Below are 18,160 nucleotides of genomic sequence, written 5' to 3' on the forward strand. Positions count from 1 at the left end.
TCATTAAAGTATTTGAATAGAACTATACACTTACCACTGACATGCAAATTTCTCGCTGTCTATTTCTACTATTCCTGGTGGTGGAGCAACATGTGGTGCTGTCCTAGAGGCTGTGGAGAATTAGGGGAAGAAAAAAAAAAAACAAACTTGCTGAAACAACTTTTGCTCTCCTGAATGAAGCACTTCAACTCCATGACTTTCACGGGTGCAGTTTCTCCTTTATTTATAAGTGAGGATGTATCCAGCTAAGGCAAGTCACAAAGGTGCACTAAGCAGACTACAGATTTGCACCACAACTTACAGAAGTGAAGCAGGGCATGCCAAGGCCAGAGCCACCACCTGAAGTGCAATGAGGACATAAGCACTTCGTGAATGACAGCTTCCAGATTCACGATCGTGAACCATGATCTCAGTATTTTATAGAGTACTGAACATGATTTAAGAATGGCACAATACTCCACCAGAACAGGCACAAACACACAGCAATTGTTTTTCCAATTCCTAAGTGGAAGCAAATAAAATGTGAAGAATTTTGTTGCGATATCATATCGATTCCTTCTATTCACTCTTGTTCATCCCCCTGGTCACATCCTTTGCCAGTTACTTCCACTGTGGTATCTTCCAGAAATAGCACACCTAGACATGCAAGCCAGTCTGCTGTAACAGTTCTTTCTCCATTTTTCCCCCAGAACGAATAGCTATGTCCCATCTTCTGTGTGTTTGTAGTATACTGCTACGTGCTTTTATTAATAAAGATAGAATGAGGTACATATGCTATTCCCCCTGACCAATAAGTTAGCTGTGCATCAACTTCCAAAGTGCCAGCATTTAATCCCAAAATAAAACGACAAAAATTAATCATAATTATAATTTAATTTACAATTAAGAAAACACCTTTCAAGCTTTTAAACAGTAGTTAAAATTTGGTTCACATCACAATAAGCTGTTTAGCAGCTTCAATAGAGGCATGATTCTGTGTGTCTATCTCATCTCTGCAATTCCATCAAACACTATACATTACTGCCCAATAATATTCTGTGTAAAACACAATATAAAATGGACCTCTTAATACTCCGCAAATTGTGGAAACAATCTGGAATGCATAATTTTTCTTTCCACTGAACAAGTTAAAATAAGGAGTGTACATAACTTTCAGTAAATTTTCAGATGAACAACTGAAAAATATTAAAGATTTGAAGTTTGTTTCACAACAGTTTTGGCTAACGTAGCTTTATGTTTGCTTTGTGAACAAATGTCTGAAAAAGATACTGTGTGTTATGCATAATGCTATACGTACCTATGTAAATTTATCAGAAAACTACAGGAGACAAAAATCACGTGCCACGTAGGCAATTTTTTTAGAATAGTGTTCTCTTGCAGTGACACTAACCTGGGACACCCGTTGCATGAGCCTGTGAAGAACCATGATCCATTACTTGCGGTCTGACATCAGGTACTCCTTGCTGGCTAACGCACTGATGTTCAATGAGTTTTACAGCAGTAAGTGCATCAGGTCCAAACATCTGGATGTCCATAGAAACCAGACATACTAATGTATCTAAAGTATTAAATGTAAAACCGACAATGACATTAGGACAAGACAAATGAATGCAGTTGGGACATATTGATTTGCTTTAAAATTGCCATGTGTTGAAAGAAAACAGGCCTCTGCATGCTTCTGTAGATTTTTTTTAACACGCTTCCTTCATGGTGTTAAAAAAAAAAAAAAAAAAAAGGGAAAAAAAAAAAAAAAGGCCCCAAACCCACCAAAAAAACCAAAACCCTACTTCAAAAGTTTTAGCTTTCCTAATTATTAGCACCACCCATTTCTTGAGGACACAGACAGTAAATTCTACTAAAACTTCCTATTCCAATATCCATCCCTAAGCTGCACACACACATAATCAAGCCACATTTTTAACCACTGAACATGACATATTCTTAAGCCTTGTTTCCTAGATAAGTGAGAGCAATACATCTTGCTTCTCCCTTACCTATGCTCTTCTCCACTTTAGCAATCTTTGAGCAGGCCACTTCTCCCATTTCTGTGAGCATGTATAGCACCTCAAGTGCTGAGATTACAAGCAGCACATCTGGTAGTGTGAGATGACATATGATCTCTTTATAGGATTCTTGATCCACATATTCACAAATTAAGACACCGTTATCTTCAGCCTTACAAAGATTCGCCAAGATTTCCATGCCTGAAGAACAAACACAAAGTAGTTTTAAACAGCAATAATTACTATTCTAATACAAGAAAAGAATAGCTAGAGATCTTACCTCTCATTTTTAAAAATCTATCCCTTGACATGAGGCATTTTGTAACAGTGTGAAACATTAGATGAGTAGTTTTGAAATCAACAGGATCCAAAAGAAGCTGATGAGAAAGAAAAAAATATATCCATGACTAACACGATCCATATAGTGCTAATGGCTCAAACCCTTAAATTCGCATATCAAAATATAAGATTCAGAAGTGTTTAAGTGACATTGGTGTTCATAAAAACAGAACCCTGTGGGCTTTCTATTGTAGCTAGCATTGTGAGCCCCCTCCTCCTTTTCTGCTCTGAAGTAGCAGTCTAATTTACACTTTCCAGTGCTCAGAATAAGGAAAATAACTTTATTCCCAAGCAGTCAACAGTATACACAAATATATTTTAATATCCAGCAAAGAATAGAACTTGAGAAGTGACAAGCATTCCTTCCCAAATGCTATCACAATCATTCATCCTGTTTCTATCTACTTCTGCTTCTCAGCCAGAGCTCTTGGACGTTATAACATCCTCTTATTCAAGAGAAGCTGGATACATGGGTAAATGGAAACACCATCTTTTTTTCAATATTCAGCAGTGGATCAATATTTCAAGTCTCATTCTCTGATATCTACCCATTTAACTTATCTGTTATATTTTAAAATATGAGGAATATCTGAACATGTCTACCTACAAAATCTGTGTAATTTATCTGCACAATGATATGACATACTGAAATAGTGTATTTTATTACATTCAAACCTCTTTGAAAAGAAAAGGATGCCTCGTGATTCAAGCAGTATACCTGGTGGCATACTGCTAGCTTACTGGTGCCCGCTACACACAGCTTAAAACCCTCTACCACCCCCATTCTCAAACATAATATTTTGAAGTTATGACAAAGGTTATAATTATAAGGTGAAGAATGAGTACAGTCTGCAGAATTTAACTAAATTCCTGTTTTCTCTCTGGGAAACTAAACTGAAAATTATGCACTACAAATATCTTGTCTCTCCCTATACAGTCAGTCTTCTCCAACTGTGCAAACCGACACATACAGTCAGCATTTTTGTTCTGGCCCCGAATACTTGTTTTGAAATTGCTGTTTACAAATTCAGAGAATAATTTATTTTCTACTTCATCCAACGATCAAGGAAAAAAGTAATTAATTTAATTAACACTAAAGTAATACTTTTATCAAATTATATTTTAGTTGTTCTGTTTTGAAGCACATTACCTCTGCTGCAATATTTCCCAGCGTGTCAAGCCCCAACTGCCGTAGAGAAATAAAATGACTGTGAGCAGAGAGTAGCAGGAACCGAAGACAAGTACGATTAGCTGCCAAAAGTTTAACATTTCCCTCTTCAAAAGAAAGGTTACGCAAAATCACTGCAATCTGAAGTACCCGCTGCCCTTCAATATCATTAATGCCCAATTTGCGAGGTGGATGAAATAAGGATTCCCAAATCCATTCTTCTGATGGAATATCTACAAAGTAAATAAATAAATTTTAGTCCTTTCTTTGCTGTATTTACCAACATGTATGTCTTAAGACTAGTCAAGATGTCTCACCTTGAGATTTGCTTCTGTCAGAAATCAGATCGCGAACTTCAATATCCTCAACAATATCCTTCCAAAACTGAAGAAAGAATTAAAAAGACGCTTAATTTCTAGGGGACAATATATCTTTAAATATTAATTATTTGTATTTCTATTACTGTAAAACATTGAAAAAATACAAAAATGTCTGTTCTTTAAAAATTTCCTAGTACCTTGATTCATCTAATCATAACTATTTTTCACTCATGGGATGATGTGAAATATGTTCAATACTTTACATTAAGAAACTCTTCCTCTCAAGCACCAGAAGTACACATTCACCATCAAGCAACAGTATGACACAAGTACTTTGCTGAAGCACATGCAGAAACTATATGGGCAGTTTTCCACAAACAATTAGAAATACATTAATTGTAAGTGCAAAAAAGGTATAATTCTTTTTCACCTCCTACAGTGAACTCCTAAAGCAGAAGATGGTGACTCCTCTCAGTTTCAGTAGATTTTAGCTCCTGCTAGAGGTACAACAGCCAATTTCTATCTGGAGAGACTTTTTAAAGGTTCTGCTATGTTTTCCACATCATCATAAATTAATGAAAAGAGAGAAGCAACAACCATCATCACCAAAACCCTTTATAAATATAAGCAAAACAGAATGCTTCAGCAGACTGGAATTCAAATTACTTTACAAGTATATGGTCTGATCTGTAAATGGTTGTTACGTTGCTAGTCCTGTTGAAATTCAAGAATTAATCAAGGGATTAAGTTCTGCAAGCTAATAAAAATACACACTGTGATGTATAGTAATATGAAAATATATAATGATATATACATACTAATGTGTATATGATAATAAAAAATATCAACATTCCTTTGACTAATGAACATTTATACATTCCTTTGACTCACTAATGAAATACAGCTCCTCTTTTGGCTATGATCACAGAAAAAAAACACAAATAAATCTGGATAAAAAGGGAAGGATGGGAAGTACAACCAGCTGAACAGCAGGAGAAATCTTGCTATGCAAATGTAATTACTAAATTACAGCATTCATACCAAGCTTGACACTATTATTTTCTTGAAAAATAGAATACTACAGATTTTCTAAATTAGAAGGAAAAGAATTTTATTTTCCACTGCAATGCTGCTAAATGATACCCAAGTGCTGTTTAGTAAAGAGGATTACTTGCACAGAAAGGATTATTACCTCATTTTAGCAAAGACAAGAACAGCCAGATAAAAGTCTAACTTCTTACTGTTTGTGACAAACAGATTTTTCTGATTAATACTGAGGCTATCATCAAGAGCCACAGAAGACCAAGGCAAGCAGGTAAAATCTGCGGAATGTACTTCATTTTGAGCTGCCTTTACTTCTAGAGAAAGAGAGTATTTAAGGAAGAGGCTTCAGTCATTATTTTAAAAAGCACACAGAAGTATATTGTCTGGAAATTTACTGGTCAGTAGACACTTTGATTTAGGAAGTTTCCTGTTGGAAAAGCAATGAAGACAGTAAGCCTTCACATTTCACTTGCTACTTAAAAGAAAAACCTCAGGAGCTTTTAAAGATTAGTTGTTTAATCGGTTAAGGATTTTTTTCAAAAAGTGCATATTGAACACAGATACTTAAAAGTCTTCAACTTCAACCTGAATCTCTTTTGAAGAGGCCAAAGTCAATCACAATACAATGTTAAAACTGCTGTCACGCATTAGATGTTAAAACAGTATCATGGCATTTTGCTAGCTGAATCCTCCAATAATCCACTTTTCACCTCTTAAGTGTACAGTCCAAATTGAAACATTTAAAAACCTCTGGCAATATAAAGTCATAAAGGAGCAAAATCTTCCTGTCTGGAAGGCAAATCATCCTGGACATGTTCTCAAAGGGATGGAAAATGAGGATTTAATATTTTTGCAGATTAAGATACTACAGACACCACTAAAGATGAAGCCTCAAAGTTCTATGGCTAAAGACGAGGACAGGAATACATTGTTGGAAAACTGTACATCTCAACCTAAAACTTGCAGAATAAACAGATCCACACTAGTTGCTTGAGCAACTGAGAAAGCCTCCCCTTCCTAAAGAAGCAGTCTGTCAAACAATGCTGGTTGTCAGCTCAGATGAGATTATCTCTTCCAGAAAAAACCAGAATACGCCTCCTTTCTGTAAGTTAAAAGGAGATACATACCAAGGCACCAAACAAAGTTTACTTACACATAACTGTTATTCTTCAAATTGTTCATTATATAGTCATGCTGTGAGCGTAAGATGCTAACCGCTCAAACTAGAGAATTTTTGCCTCAGGATTACTTCAAGCATATGCACAAGCCCTGTTGCTTATGTGAAGCACAGCAGAATAACATGCATCCCCCACAGCCTCAGTTCTTCTGAGCACTAATAGATCTGGAAAGGATCTTAAAGCTCTAAGGAAGAGAATCTGGAGGATAGCACATGAATATGCAGACAATACTTCAAAAAGAACAATCAAAAAAGATACCTATTTTTTTCTCTCGAGTGTTTATTTCTACATACAGAAGCACTGTGGGTGGTAATGGTCACCAAGAACACTGCTTTACCTGTGGAAGTGTCCAAGAGCCTTTTGCTTGCTAAAAACTGTAGGTTTGCATTCCCAAAGCCAGCATCTGTCATGGGTGTTTCAGCAACTGTGAAATGCCTACTGCAGTAGCAAAGCAGGCTTCCTGTGAACACTTTGCAGAATTTAAGATTTCAAACATTCTGCAAAAGCTCCAACAACATCACCAAAGAACTCAAAAGTATGATCCAAAAGATACTATCACCAAAAAGCCTCACAAATATCATCCTACATCCTCCAATTCAACAAGACAGTAACTTAAACAGCTCATCAGTTAGTAATGTGTTCAGAAATCCAAGCAGCTAAAAAGACAAACTATGACACATGGCATTTAATGTATGTATTTTAGAGATGGGCTGCTAACTATAGAGGGGTCAGGATTTCCCAGGACATCAGCTGTTAATGAGCCTGCTGCCACAATGTATGTACAGATGGAAGCCTGATATGCATTTATTACTATACTGAGCTCCAAAACACCTGAAAGCTTTCTCATAGATAGCTGAGGTGAGTTCCTAGCCAAGGAAAGAAGCATGTCTAATTATGTAGAAGGTAAAACAACTTTACATTTGATTCCGACAAGCTATCTTCTAGCAGGCACCATTACACAGGAGAGTCGACTATCTCCCTCAGAAAAGTTACAAGTTTCTGTTCAGGGAACGACAACTGGCTTGATGCAATACTCTCGTGTGCTGCATGTACAGTCATGTAAGGAATTTTAAAAGTGCAGTCAGCCTGGCCTATGACAATGGAAGTCTCAATCAAATTGTCTAGGCATAAAATCAAGTTGTCCAAACATTTAAAAAAATGCAGGTTTTTTTGAGAGATGCTATGACAAACAGGTTTCACCTGACCCCCATCTAAACAGTAACTCAGAGTCAATAGTGAATACGAATTCTACATCTTTCATTCAGACAGAAGACTCTAAGAAACCCAAAGCAGACTCCAGGACACTTAAGACCTCTTCAGAAAGCAAGAGCAAACCAAAAAAAGTCCTTGATGAGACTTCCAGGAAGGTAAATTGTACTTTCCCTTCCTTAACTGGAATGATAAAGCTCGTTAATTACAAAGCTCGTTAATTACAAAGCTCCTTACAACACAGTAGGGAAAAAACGCCAATAAAAAAAGAATAGCATGTTCTTCTGCAAGTTATCCTCTGTGATTTTGGTGAAATACAGATGTTTCTGTGTCTCAGAAAAAACTTCACACTGGAATCACGTGTCCTGCCAGAAAATGATCGAAAACCCCGCCCAGTTCTTCTTCCAAAGCACTAGGATTACCTACAACAATCAGCGTCTTGTACTCCTGAATAGAGGTGTTCAGATGTCTTAAGTTCAGAATGAGTCTGCAGCCTCTACTTCTTTTCTTAACAAGGAAAAAGTTGGCCTGAATCACCTTCTTTTTTGCATTTAAGCAGACCGGTTTGATTGCTCTCAGTCTTCTCAATGTTTGTGTCCTGCCTAAGCAGGAAAGATCCCTGAAAAGGATGGGGGTGGGCAGAGAATGGCAAGATGGAAAATAGAATTAAATAACCGACGCACAATGTTCACAACCTATCTGTTAGAGAGAAGAGAACAAGGTGAAATACGACAAAATTTTTGTTTGCCAAAAGGAAAGGCAAAAGTGAAAAAAAAGATGAGTTAAGTCAAGCTTTCTGGGCATCCCTTTGAAAAACACACTTACATCCCAGAGGCAAGAAAAAAAAAAAAAAATCAATTTGCCATCACAAGCAGTTATTTATTCCCTATGATAAACTATGGATAGCTGCAATCTGATACTTCACATAAACAGAAATGAACAAGAAAGGATGAAAAAGTGAAGCTCTTTATCAATAGTTATTCCTATATATATATTTTAGATCATGACAACACACTGGTACTAGGAATATAAAGATAAAACTTGGAAGCAAACAAACAATGCTTGACTACGTGACATCCAGACGCTAAGAGATAATGGACAAGGGTAAATAAGTTGATTCACATGCACAATCTGATTACTGTCAGTAGCCAAGTTCCTTTGGAAGAAGATGCACAGGATTATACAGAATTCACTGGAAATCAGATTAGCGAAATTAATGTCCATAAAACCAATGTACATTGGAGTCCACAAATCATATAGTGTAGCACTGATCATGACCACTTATTGTTCAGGAAAAATATGAGAGCAACTGGAGTCAAGTCAGCTTGACAGCAAGAAAGGTGTCATTTGAAAAGTATCTCAGGCATTTAAATGCATAAGAATTTCTCTCTACTCACTGAAAAAGATTCAAAGAGTAAAAGCACAGTAAAGAAAATTGTGATCAGATTTATACAGAGAAGAAAGAGTTTGACAACAAAGGAAGAACTTCACACACACACACACACACAAAAAGGAAACCAGAGAAGTAAAGCATTATGCAAAGCAATAACAAAAGCACAAAAACTGCATAAGCATGGATTTTGGAACTGTACAGGTGAAAGAGGCCTCAAGAAGTCCAAGAACAGGAAATCCAAATCCTTAAATTGAAGTAAAGAGAAATTAATGGTGCATGAAAAAATTTAATGCAATTATTCATACAGTACATCAGCTAGTGGGCAGCTGCTGGAGACATGAAAAATACATGAAAAACCAGCTAAATTATCTGATTATGAGCATGCTACATAAAAAAGTCACTCCGGAAAGACAAACTATATGCACAAGTGAACATGAGGAACATTTCCAACATGAGGAAATTCAACAAGAAATGAAACCATTAAAAATGGGAAAGCTTCTGGAGTAGATGAGAGAGCATCTGAGCAGGATGTCATCAGAGCTTGGGGATGACAAAACAGAACAAGAGATACAAGATCACTAGCAAAACGCCAGCTGTTCCAATCCTTAAGTAAGGACATGCAGTCATTCCAACTACCTAGAGATCTAAGCTTATTGACAGCACCAGGAAAAATCAAGAGGGGAGAAAGCAACAAATTAACATGGCTATAAGGGGTAACAGCAGGTTCAACTGAAATGATACTCAATGGAACAGATTCACTGACTAGTAAAGATATTTGATTCAGTTTAGAGGGAATTGCTGTAAAAAGTAAGAAAATAGGTAGCGCAGCAGGTAAGAAATTACAGATTTTCCAGGGTTTTATAATGCAGTAAGGATTGGGGGAGGGGAAAAAACCCAAACCACCAGATTCCCTCAAAGTTGAGCATAAAGAAACACATTGGTTTCCATCTTCCCTTTCAACTGGAACAGCAGCGATGTTGGAGGACAACTAAGTAGGCAAGCTCCTGTGCTCATCAGTATGACATTACCGAACTAGCAGACTGTTCTGAAAAAATCATGATACTGCAGCATACATGAAGTAGCATGATTTTAAGTCAAAATTAGAGAACAGCAGAATATAAAAATCAAAGTATTGGTGCTGAAACAATTGACAAATTCTTTATGATAAATTAACATAGAACTTAAGAGCTGACTGAATACCAAACAACCAACAGTTGCTGCATATTTAAGAGTGGGAGAAATACTAATAGTGATGCTGTACCACTCCTAATGTGCAAAGATATAGTAGAATGAAGAGAAAAAAATGAAGACAGACATATGGTCATTTTTCTCTTCTTTATTGAAAACTAGTTGTACTAATATGATTAAGAGACTAAAAATTAAATTGAGCTTTTTTAAGCAAGTATTAAAGACTTCCACAAAACATTTTGGTATAAATACATAATTCTAAAATTACCCCTAATGTCTCTATAAAGACATTGAAATACAGAAATTAAACGCCTCTATAAAATCTAAAGTTCCAAGTTTATGTTCATATATTTTAATAAGCAGGAGGAGGAGCGTAGAAAGAAGTTAGTAAGAGTAGCTATACAGATCAAATGTCAAATACTCTGAACATATCTCACAGATTTGTTTCACTGCAATTGAAAACCTATTTTCAGCTAACAAAGACTAGGAGTTGAATTTTTTAAGTTTTTATTAACCCGACATTCAATTGACAAGAATCCAAGTTTATGATTTTTCTATACATCCTGAATCTAACCCTGAGAATAATTTTCTGAACAGCTCCAAGATTTCTAATATTTCTCAGCCACCCCCACCCCCCAACCCCGAAACTCCAACACATGAAAAATCCCACTACAGTCTGAGGGTAACATTTACAAACTCAGCAGAATTTCTACCAATTAAATTCGTACTAGTTTAGAATTCATGTATTTAAGAAATTACTTTCCCCACCCTAATTGCTGCCATTATAGTAGAGAAACAAACTAGAATGACAACCTTACAAAACAGAATAAAAACAACTGGCAGCAAAATAAAAAAAAAAAAAAAACAACCAACTAAAAAAACCCCCACCAAACAAATGAAGAATAATTTTAAAACAATAATGTGAACAGTGAAAGAAGGGGCATTCAATAACCATTCTATTAATTTTAAAGCTGTAAAAGCAAATTTTAAAAAAACCAATAAACAATCTTCACTCTGCCAAAAAAATATCTCTCTCCTATGTCATGAAGCTCCCATAATGCTTCCCTTGATTTCTGTTTAGACACAGCCACAGCTGCAATACAAAATAAATTACTTCCAGTAGTAGGGTCAAACAAATGCTTCAAATAACATCTTCCGAAAAATCTGGATTCTTGGCATTAGAGATATTTTTAGCTCTGGTGTTAGTTTCTGACATGCTTTCAGCAGTATTTCACTACAGAGTGGTACTATGCATGTTGTAACATTCAAAAATAGATCTTGGAGAGCATCCAAGTTTCTTATTAGTAAACCTTACTGCAGTTACAGTGGTTCTACTTAACTCTTCATTAAAAACATTTATCAGAACCATCTATCCTTATCTGTCACAATTACTTAATTTATATAAATAATCAACATATAATAAATTAGGATTCTGTGTAACTTTAAATGTTTACAGATCTAGATGTGGCGCTTGTTGCTGCTCTAGATCAGCAACAATCTGTGACAGTTTAGGGTGAAGTCAACACAAGTGCTAAGTGCTTTTAAAAAAAAAAAAAAAACCAAACCAAAACACAACCTATAGTACTTCCGGACATATTTTTCAATGGAAAAAAGAAACAAAGATTATGAAGCATTATTTTTTAGACTTACCTTCAGCATATTTGAACCATATTTTCAAGTTCATAGACTAACAAATATGAGAGCTTACCTTTTTTGTTCTTAACTGTCCCTAGGAAATTTTGGTTAGGGAATGCATTCGCTGATATTCCAGCTATACTTATCATTTAACTAACACTACTATGGTCCAACTTGTCCCAAAACTGAATTACATAAAAATAAAACAAAAGACAAACAAAAAAAAGCTCCTAGCAAACAGTACTATAATACTGGTTTCTTTCTCTGTAATACTGGTAAGACATTTCAGTATATGAGAAAATTAAGAAATTGAGCAGAAACCTGGCTACAAATTCATGAGGAACTCAGCAGCTTCTCTCTTTGCATTTTTACTTAATAAAAAGCGTGAGTTATCAAAATATATTTTAATCTGGCTTTCTTCCATTTTAGCCACATAAATCATTACCTGAAATTCATTTTAAGGAAATTGTATATAATAGTAAATATACTGAAATGTCAAACCTCTCAGCTATAACATATTTCATGCTCTCATTCACCTCAAAACACTCACCTAGAATAAAGAGGAAGCATTTATACAAAGAACCTTTAGTTATATTTTTATCTCACGTCATTACTTGTACAGTTGATCATGCCCTCTAGTGGAAAGATAAGAAAGCCTTGTGCAAAAATAGTTTAAATGAAACAAACTTGCAACATTGCTAACTTACTTAAATTCGTTTTATGCTTCTTATACTACGGACTTTATTTTCGTAATCCAGAATGTTTCTTTACTGATCATGGCAGTTTTAAAAAACCAGCATTGTCTTGTAAATACGTTGGCCAGTTTTCCTCACACACAGTAGCTTTCTTATAAAGAAACATACAACCTCTTTATTCATTTGCCTACACCTACTTTTTCTTAATACATTTCTTCCTGCTTATCCAAACGTTTTATGACAACTGTGATTTAGTGTCCTATTATATTTAAATCAAAGGAATAAATTTGAGAGTAATTCAAAAAACACATGCCAGTATATCTTATCTTTTTCTATCTTTTTAAAGGATTTGATACCCGGGATATGCAGCTCAAAATTATTTTAATAAATTTTAAATTACCTTAACAAAATCTCTATCAGTTTTCTCCTTCCATTCTTCTCCAAACACAGCAGAAAATGATCCTAAAGCTTTAAGCATAAAAATCAGAATTTAGTAAAGTAAAAAAAATGAACATTTTCGTTTGACTTTTTACTAATCCATAAACTAAATATTCAACACTACAGACTCTTCCAGTTTTTCCTTTTCATTAAAAAAGTCCTATATTAAATTGCATAAACCAACTCTAATTAACTGCTACTGCAGTTTTACAGTTTAAATTGAGACTAAGTAGTCCATAAAGAATGGACTAGTTTGTGAACCCTTTAAAAAACACATCGGAAGCTTTTCCGTAGCCCTTTTCCAGGAGTCAAGATGACTGCTCACATCAACAACTGTTTTCCATGTGCACAGTATAAGCTGTAAACACTACTTTAGTAATTAAACAAATTCCCACTGATGTTTTCTAAAAAAACATAATGGTAGCAGTGGAATTCTGACAGCATTCAAATGAAAGTCAGTATTTAAACAGGAAGCCTAATGGATGTTCTTCGGTGTTTGGTGAAGCCACTGTCACGAATTTTCTAATTGTCACTCCTTGAAAGCAGTGAAGACCCAGACAATCCGACTCAAAAGACTCAGTCAATCAAAAAATAAACTGTCTTGTAATAGTTCTGTAATGAACTAATGACACATTTGAGTTACGCTTAAACATTTTCACTCATAATTTTGTATTGTTTTGAACAAAATGCTACAAATCTCAATTCCAAGACCACATGAGCTTTCAACTCAGAGAATCCAAACCAAAGCTTATGCAGCACTCCAAATTAAAGACACTATATAAACCCAAATCCCTGGAGCTGCCCTATCGCATGCAATATATTTGTCATGTCAAAATTTATCGGGGGAAAAAAAAGTTGAAGATCTATTTTTCTTGTTACCTAGAAGCAGTGCATTATAAATACTGACAGTGATAAAGCCTTAATTATAGAAAATCCAAATCTAAAACCCACATTAAATAAAAGTTAATCAGCTATCATTTATTTACACCTGAAATTATTGTGACACTGTTTTCATACTACCTGAATTTGCTAATCACAGATTTCATTTAATCACCAAATTTAACAGATTTACCTTCATTATTTAGATTATAAAAGCATGTAAGAATTTCAAATCAGGCTTCATGCTTCAAAAGTAAGTAAACACACTCCCCCTTTCTTTCCTCAATTTATCCCAATTAGTCCTTCTAATGCTGCTAGGACACTCCCTGGATTTATCCAGACATATAATCAGGTGAGGAAAAATGAAAAGAGTAGGCCCATTACATGCTCCTCATTCCTCTTGGCTTTACCTCAAATATTTTTCAATATAAGAAAAACTAATAAAGTCCAGCTATGGAACAAGCCTGTGCTTGGAGTCCAAGTTAAGAAACTCAAGAAAACTTGGTGTACTTTTGCAACATCCAAAAAATAATGAAATCGCAATACAAAACTTGATTAAGTTATTTATAAATTCCTAAGTCCATAGATGTTTCAACAAAAGAACAGGGGAGTGATGGCAACTCAAACAGCTAGAGAGCAAGCATCCTGGAATGCAAGTTTCACTCTAGCTTCCTTTCAAATATTTTTCTTTGAAAGTTCTTGTGACTGGGCTAGATGACCGAGATCTAACCACATCTGAAGGGCACGGGTACAAATCAAAAACCTCAGAGAGAGGCTGGAGAATGCTAATGCAATACTGGGGGGAGGAGAGGGAAGCTACAAATATTATCTAAAAATGCAAATTATTTAAAAACAAAAACACAAGCGAAAAAAAAAACCAAAACAACAACCAGTATACAATGTCTAACACTGATTCTTCTCCAGAATTTTAAAACAGAACCTCTGACATACCATATTATATTTGTGCTTACATATTCAAAGCAGATTTACACTCAAAAACCAAATACGATCATCTGTACTAGCAGACTTAAATATACTCATCTGAAAAAGCTCATTTGAGCAATTTCTTATGGTTGTAATTTCTGATACTCAGTATTAAAAAAAAAAAAAATCAGTATATAAAACCAGTAAATACTTCCTCCTTGCCACCACAAGATAGGAGCTATGCTGTTACAATTTTAGGATGGTTTGGGTTAACTGTTTTTTTCCCCCTTCTCCTTGACATAAAGGCATACAAGCATTTAACAAGGAACAACTTGGCATGGAGGTCACCCCGAACAAATCAAGCAGAAGAATTTATTTCATATACTGAAGTATTTTGATTGAATAGACTCCTTTAAAATTTATGTGCTAACACATTAAGTAATTCTGAAACTCAGATTAAGATTTTTATCCCTTGAGTTTTGTATTCTGAATTTTACTACAGTTGAGCATGTAGTGAATTATCAGGATAAAAATCTTAGTGGGTCATTGTTTTCAGGCTGTCCTTCTTTGCTTTTTAGATTTGTGACTGCTACTAGAAAAGAATTACGAAAAGCCAGCATGGTCCTACAAATTCAGAAGCAAGCAGTAATACACTACAAGCAGATGGAAATCCAATTTTGTAGTTTGAGTATCTTGAACAATTAAACTCTATCACTGAAAAACTAATTCTTACATTTCACTAAACTGTTAAGTAACACCATTTTAAATTACCTAACTTAAAAGGTATTTGTAATGTCCGATAAAAACTGTAACTGTGGACAAGGTAAAAACTAGAGATAAGTACATTGCAGTGCAATAAATTATAAACATATTGATTATCAAGGGTTGTGAAAGTTGCTACAACAGGTATTGATTATTTCTATTGCAAAAATGCTATATACTTACTGTCATCAAACACCCCAGCGTTTGCAAGCAGTAAAGTGATGATTTTAGGGTCCTTTTCAAGCTGCATAACATGCTTGCTTTCATTTGAAAGAAGAGTACATACATTAATAGCAAAGTCCACTTCATTTGGGAGTCCAGATAACAGTGAAAGCACCAATTTATTATAGTCATTTGGTGAGTTAAAGTCCATAGACAGCCCATAGCTTTGACGAAGGTAATCTAAATAAGAAAAAAAAATTAAAACAATGTTTTCACAGCTAAAGTAGTTAATATTCAGATGATACATTAGGCAATATTATTATGAATTATAGGTATTTCCCAAGAAAGTTTATTAATAAGGTATTGTGGGTTTTAACATGTTTTTACAGTATTCCATTTATTTTTTCCATTTGTCTTTGGCTGAACACATTCTACTTAGCTGTGTACCTTTCTAGTTAATATTAATTCCTTCATCATCTCCAGAATGCAATAGTGCAGTATGTTCTCCCAAAGAAAAGCTTTGAAAATGCAAACTTTAATTAAAGCAGAATAGAACTGTAATACAATTTGGAGTCACTTTCTACAAATTGCACATCCATTCCAGAGAGTTCACCAGCTTCTGATTTGCTTATTGGTTCAAGACTGATACTGTGGTCTCTAAATTACAGCGGTGGTGATTCTGGCTCCTTATGCATGTGCTTTATTCCTTGGCTTTTAAAGATTAATTGATCGTATGCTCAGTTCAGGTATTTGGCCCTGTAGAGAAATGACTGATGTGACAGAAACACAATCTGAGAATTTTCAAGGTACTTTGTTTCAAGACAAGTAACTATTTAGCCCTGCTAATTAGAGAGAGAAACATTTGTAAAGAAGATAAATAGCTTATGGATTTTCATATTTATTTTGTTTTGGTTAACAGAGGAAAGGTTTTTGAGTGTATTTAATAGTTAGAGTGATCCGTGTATTTGATAGTTTTAATATTAATAAATTTAGCTACACACTACTTCTGTATCCTGTCCAAATATATATGTGTGTATATATGTATATGGAAAAAATAGCACTTTCGCTCAAAAATCTACCTGACACACTGTGTTGCTGGTAGTTATAGGAAGTTGGAATTGCACCAATAGGAAGTTGTGGCTTTGGATTGCCCGGTTGTACCTCATCATCCTCCTCCCCAAAATGATGGACTTTTTCATACTTTTCTAGATAACTGGAAAAGAAAAGCAAAGATTTTAATGTATATAGTACAACTAAATCCTTCATCCCCCAAGAGCTGAATTGCCAAACGAAACAAACTGTACAAACATGGGCATTTACTGGAAACAATAGTCAAAGTGGTATAAAACATAAAATACGAGTCAGACTGACAATATGTGATACAGAAAATGCAGATATGTGGAATTATGGATTTAGATATTAAATTTCTTCACATTTCCCAAAAACAATCCCTAGCTATATTGCAACCCGCTGAGCCCTCTTGTGACTAAGTCCATTCTTCCCAAATCAGCTTTTGCTACCCAAGATAACCCTGCAGGTGGAAGCATCATAAAAATTACTCTGTAAAGGTTACCAGTACATATACTGAGGACAAGTCCAGAAAAACACTTATTTCTTTTCATCTGACTTAAAGAGAAACAATATACCAAGTCGTAGCAATTACAGGAGAGAAAGAGAATTCAGGGATACTAAGGGCAACAATTCAGGATCAGAAGTTCTGAGCCATGGCTGCAACTAATGACCACTGGAAATCCCTTTGAACCCCTTAAGAAAAAAGTGCTGATATATTGTCCACAGAATGGACCACAAGCACAGAGTTTATACATAACAAGAGTAAACAGTCGATCAGCTTGGTAAATTAATTATCTCAATTAGCATTAAATCTGTAATCTAATTTAATTAGCATTAAATCTGTAACTTTCAGAACGTTTTACACTCCAAGACAGAAAGTCAACTTAAAAGGCACACCATAACCTTTAACTTCACACTGATATGTAGTTCCAAAACCATTCATGAAATTATTCAAAGATCACAAAGTTGCCTAAATTTACAAACTTTCATTGTGCTGAAAACTGAAAATATAAAGTCAATTAAATCATAATAAAAATATTACATAATCAGGAAATCATATACAACATTTATCTTACTCTTTGCATATGCTAAAAATATTTAATATATTAGGAAAAAACCCCAAGCTTTTGGTGTCATTTTTGTCAGTAGACACAGAAAGCATTAATTTACTGTGATTTAAAGAAAACAGTATTCCCACTGACCTCTGGGGAATATTTCAGATGCATTAAAGTAGTAATTATTTCATGAAGTGAGGTATCAGTGACATAACCGTAACTTTAAAATATTAGCAAATATATTTTTTGTTAAGAAATTGGTACATGCCAGAAGGAAGGAAAAAATTTCAGAGTTACTAAGACATATCACGGTGCACCGTACCACATGCAACTATGATTTGTGTCTGACTAATGTTCAGGATATCCAAAGTACTATGTATGTTCTTGTCACGTGAACCACTGCCATAGGACCATCCTTAGTACGTAGACTCTTGAGTGAGTTAAGGAGTCAGCAAAAATCGTATCATTGCTTTTAGGAACTAAAACTTACATTTAAATATGGTTGGTTTTTTAACCTTTAAGTGAAAAATATGCATTTAATGCTAATTAGGTCCCAATTTAAAATCTGCAAAAAAGTAAAATCCCACAACATTTTTTCTTTATCCTACTTCTTTCCTTTCCCTTACATCTAATATCCAAAGATTAAAACCAAATACAAACCATAGCTTCCATATGGCAAAAGGTGATTCTCAGCAGA

General features: G+C 34.8%; 1 protein-coding gene across 1 annotated transcript in view; it reads right to left on the reverse strand.

Moving 5' to 3' along the window:
• ARID2 (AT-rich interaction domain 2) overlaps positions 1-18,160 on the reverse strand; it is a 109,486-nt gene that overhangs the window by 32,964 nt on the left and 58,362 nt on the right. Inside the window, exons 4-12 of the mRNA XM_009646416.2 lie at positions 16,417-16,550; positions 15,359-15,577; positions 12,573-12,640; positions 3,828-3,894; positions 3,493-3,743; positions 2,284-2,380; positions 1,995-2,204; positions 1,391-1,558; positions 35-110 (exon numbers count right to left, since the gene is read on the reverse strand). Coding sequence (XP_009644711.1) covers positions 35-110; positions 1,391-1,558; positions 1,995-2,204; positions 2,284-2,380; positions 3,493-3,743; positions 3,828-3,894; positions 12,573-12,640; positions 15,359-15,577; positions 16,417-16,550 — 1,290 coding nt within the window. The remainder of the gene's footprint in view (positions 1-34; positions 111-1,390; positions 1,559-1,994; positions 2,205-2,283; positions 2,381-3,492; positions 3,744-3,827; positions 3,895-12,572; positions 12,641-15,358; positions 15,578-16,416; positions 16,551-18,160) is intronic.

This window comes from Egretta garzetta, unplaced genomic scaffold, assembly GCF_000687185.1.
Source record: "Egretta garzetta isolate BGI_Z169 unplaced genomic scaffold, ASM68718v1 scaffold349, whole genome shotgun sequence".
Taxonomy (NCBI): Eukaryota; Metazoa; Chordata; class Aves; order Pelecaniformes; family Ardeidae; genus Egretta; species Egretta garzetta.